This window comes from Eurypyga helias, unplaced genomic scaffold (genome assembly GCF_000690775.1).
Source record: "Eurypyga helias isolate BGI_N326 unplaced genomic scaffold, ASM69077v1 scaffold23863, whole genome shotgun sequence".
Taxonomy (NCBI): domain Eukaryota; kingdom Metazoa; phylum Chordata; class Aves; order Eurypygiformes; family Eurypygidae; genus Eurypyga; species Eurypyga helias.
The window spans coordinates 46,377-48,958 of record NW_010242179.1 but is presented as its reverse complement, the minus strand read 5'-3'; the positions used below and the strand labels follow the sequence as shown (position 1 = coordinate 48,958).

The following is a 2,582-nucleotide window of genomic DNA, read 5'->3' as shown; positions in this document are numbered from 1 at the left end:
AATTCTTTCTCAAAACAAAGAACTGTGGATTTAAACAAAACAAAACCCCCAAACAACCCCTCTCCTTCTTGAAGCCCCATGAATGGTATTTATGTCCCAAGCACTAAAGTCTAGTGATGCTTTTGAAAACCCCATTTCACATCCTCCTCTTTTTAAATGGTTACCTCAAACAGAATGGAGAGTAAGCGAGAGAAAAACCAAAAATAAAAGAAGTATATTTAAATATTGATTTAAACAAAACAAAACCCCCAAACAACCCCTCTCCTTCTTGAAGCCCCATGAATGGTATTTATGTCCCAAGCACTAAAGTCTAGTGATGCTTTTGAAAACCCCATTTCACATCCTCCTCTTTTTAAACGGTTACCTCAAACAGAATGGAGAGTAAGCGAGAGAAAAACCAAAAATAAAAGAAGTATATTTAAATATTACCCAGTATATAACAGACTGTACTTGTGCCAGTGAAGAATCTCCAAGCAAATAAAGTGTAAGTCATACAAATGTAGCTCTGTTGACAAGTATAGCTAATATTTCCTTGTAATTATTAAGATAATTTGAAAGGATGTGAACACAAACAGGCTACATGAATGCAGTATATTAAACCCCGCCCTCCCGCCTGCCCCCCCTGTAGCACATTACAATCAATAAAAAGAAAATAAAATCTGAATAATACTAGAGGTAGCAGCTGTTTGTATTTTCCATTACTCTGAGTATCTCTGGAGTCCAACCCTTCGAACATTGCTCCCCTGATAAAAGGCTTGTGTGCGATCAGCCGACATACAGCAGACTGGTAAGCTAGATGTCTGCAATAGTGTTTGAAGTATCTTTCCTACTACAGTGGAAGTAGTACTTGTAAAGAAGTGCGTTGACGACCTGTATTAAATCACAGCTCAAAAAGCTATGGCTGTTTGCTGTTTTACAAGCCACTTTAAAAAAAAAAAAAATCCACAAAGTGTTTAAGTAAGCTATGCAGTTCCACAACATATAAATAGGGTAAGTTTCAAGAGTTCCATATAACCTCTAAAATATATGCTAGCTGAATATTAATGGAGTAACAATAATATTAGTCATAGCCTTAGTTCTGGTATCACAAGAATGCATTTCCTTCATATGGGATGATTCTTGGAGGATGCTGGTGGGATCTCTTCTATGTCTGGTAGAAGTGATGGTAGTGGTGGTGGTGCTCGTGGTGGTGGTGGTGTTCATGTCTTTGTATCATTTGTCCAACCTGGCCTTCATATAAAATGACTGTGGGCAGGTCTCTCACATGCTCCTTTTCCACAACTGTCCCTGGAGACTGGAAGGTTTTGCACATTTGGTGATTCTCCTTTGCTCTCTGCTTATGCTTCTTGTGAACCTGTTGAGATTGCAAGGGGAGGTAAGGAAGATTCTGACCCACCCGTGCACTTGGGGAAGCCACTGGAATGGGGGCCCCTTGAAAAGGTTTATTTCTAACTGCCCTTCCAGGATGCACAGGGGCAACGTTTTTGCCCTGGGCCTTGGGAGACCTCACAAAGTGCTTGCTTGAGTCCTGGTTCCGCAGCCTCTGTTGGATTTCTGCAATCTTGGCATACGAACTTTCAGCTAGATTGATGTGGCTTGGATCCACCACTTGAGACTTCCTATGGTGTGCATGGAAGGTTTCAGGTTCATGAGAACGGGATCTAGTCTGATTCACAACTCTGCTTGGTGGGTCATGTTTTTGAGCTGCTGGAGGAGATCCTAGGAAATAACAAGCTGAGTTAGTCATCTAGTATTTCAAAGTTTTAATTAGTTGCATGCAGTTGGCAGGGATAGCATTATTGGCAGAGTGAATTTTTCCTAAGGAAGTGAATGCAATTATAGCTGTCTAGTTTAATTACATTTAATAATTCTGACTAGTAAACAATGCACACACAAATGTACATACCGATCTATATAAGAGTGAGAGTAGGTGTATGAAAGTCTTTACATTACCTGCTCTTGGTCATCATCTACCTGAAATTCACGAAAATAACTGTGAGTGGAATAGTAAAATCTTGGCAGAAGACAGGGAAAGGAAAGAAATCCAAATCCCTTTAATCTGGGAACAGAAGCCAAAATTACAGGTATGAACCCACATTCTCCTATTTTTGGGTCAGTTATAAGTATGAAATATGCGCTGGTATCATCTTGGGAATGAGCTCCAGCATCCAAAAATCAGTCCTCACCTCACCCATAGACTACACTTAATTGAGATATAAAGATTGTTCTCCTAGGCTCCCCTCCAAGTTTAGCTACACAAAGAAGTACTTCAAAGTAGACCTGCAGCACATCAGCCACACGGTTGTGATACCACCTTCACCAGTAATTACCCTGAGGTATTCACACAGTCCTATTCCTTCCAGTAAGTCACCGCAGACAAACCACACAGGTTCACAATTCACTGCCCCTGACGTGGGACACGCAACTGAAGAAAGAAAAGACAAAAAGGTTGCAACATAAATTACCAAATTACCTGGCCCAAACTTTGATGTGTAGTTTTCTATTCCTGCAAGATCCAAATAGTGGTTTCTCCTTTCGATGTTCTCATCAACACAATGACGATAGCACCCACTCTGGATTGT

The 2,582-nt window shown here is 40.5% G+C and overlaps 1 protein-coding gene across 1 annotated transcript in view; it reads right to left on the bottom strand.

Moving 5' to 3' along the window:
• Positions 1–1,144: 1,144 nt before the first annotated feature.
• NKD1 (naked cuticle homolog 1 (Drosophila)) overlaps positions 1,145–2,582 on the bottom strand; it is a gene marked incomplete at its 5' end in the record, with an annotated part of 37,234 nt that continues 35,796 nt past the window's right edge. The window contains 2 exons of the mRNA XM_010149006.1: positions 1,145–1,719; positions 2,474–2,573. Coding sequence (XP_010147308.1) covers positions 1,145–1,719; positions 2,474–2,573 — 675 coding nt within the window. The remainder of the gene's footprint in view (positions 1,720–2,473; positions 2,574–2,582) is intronic.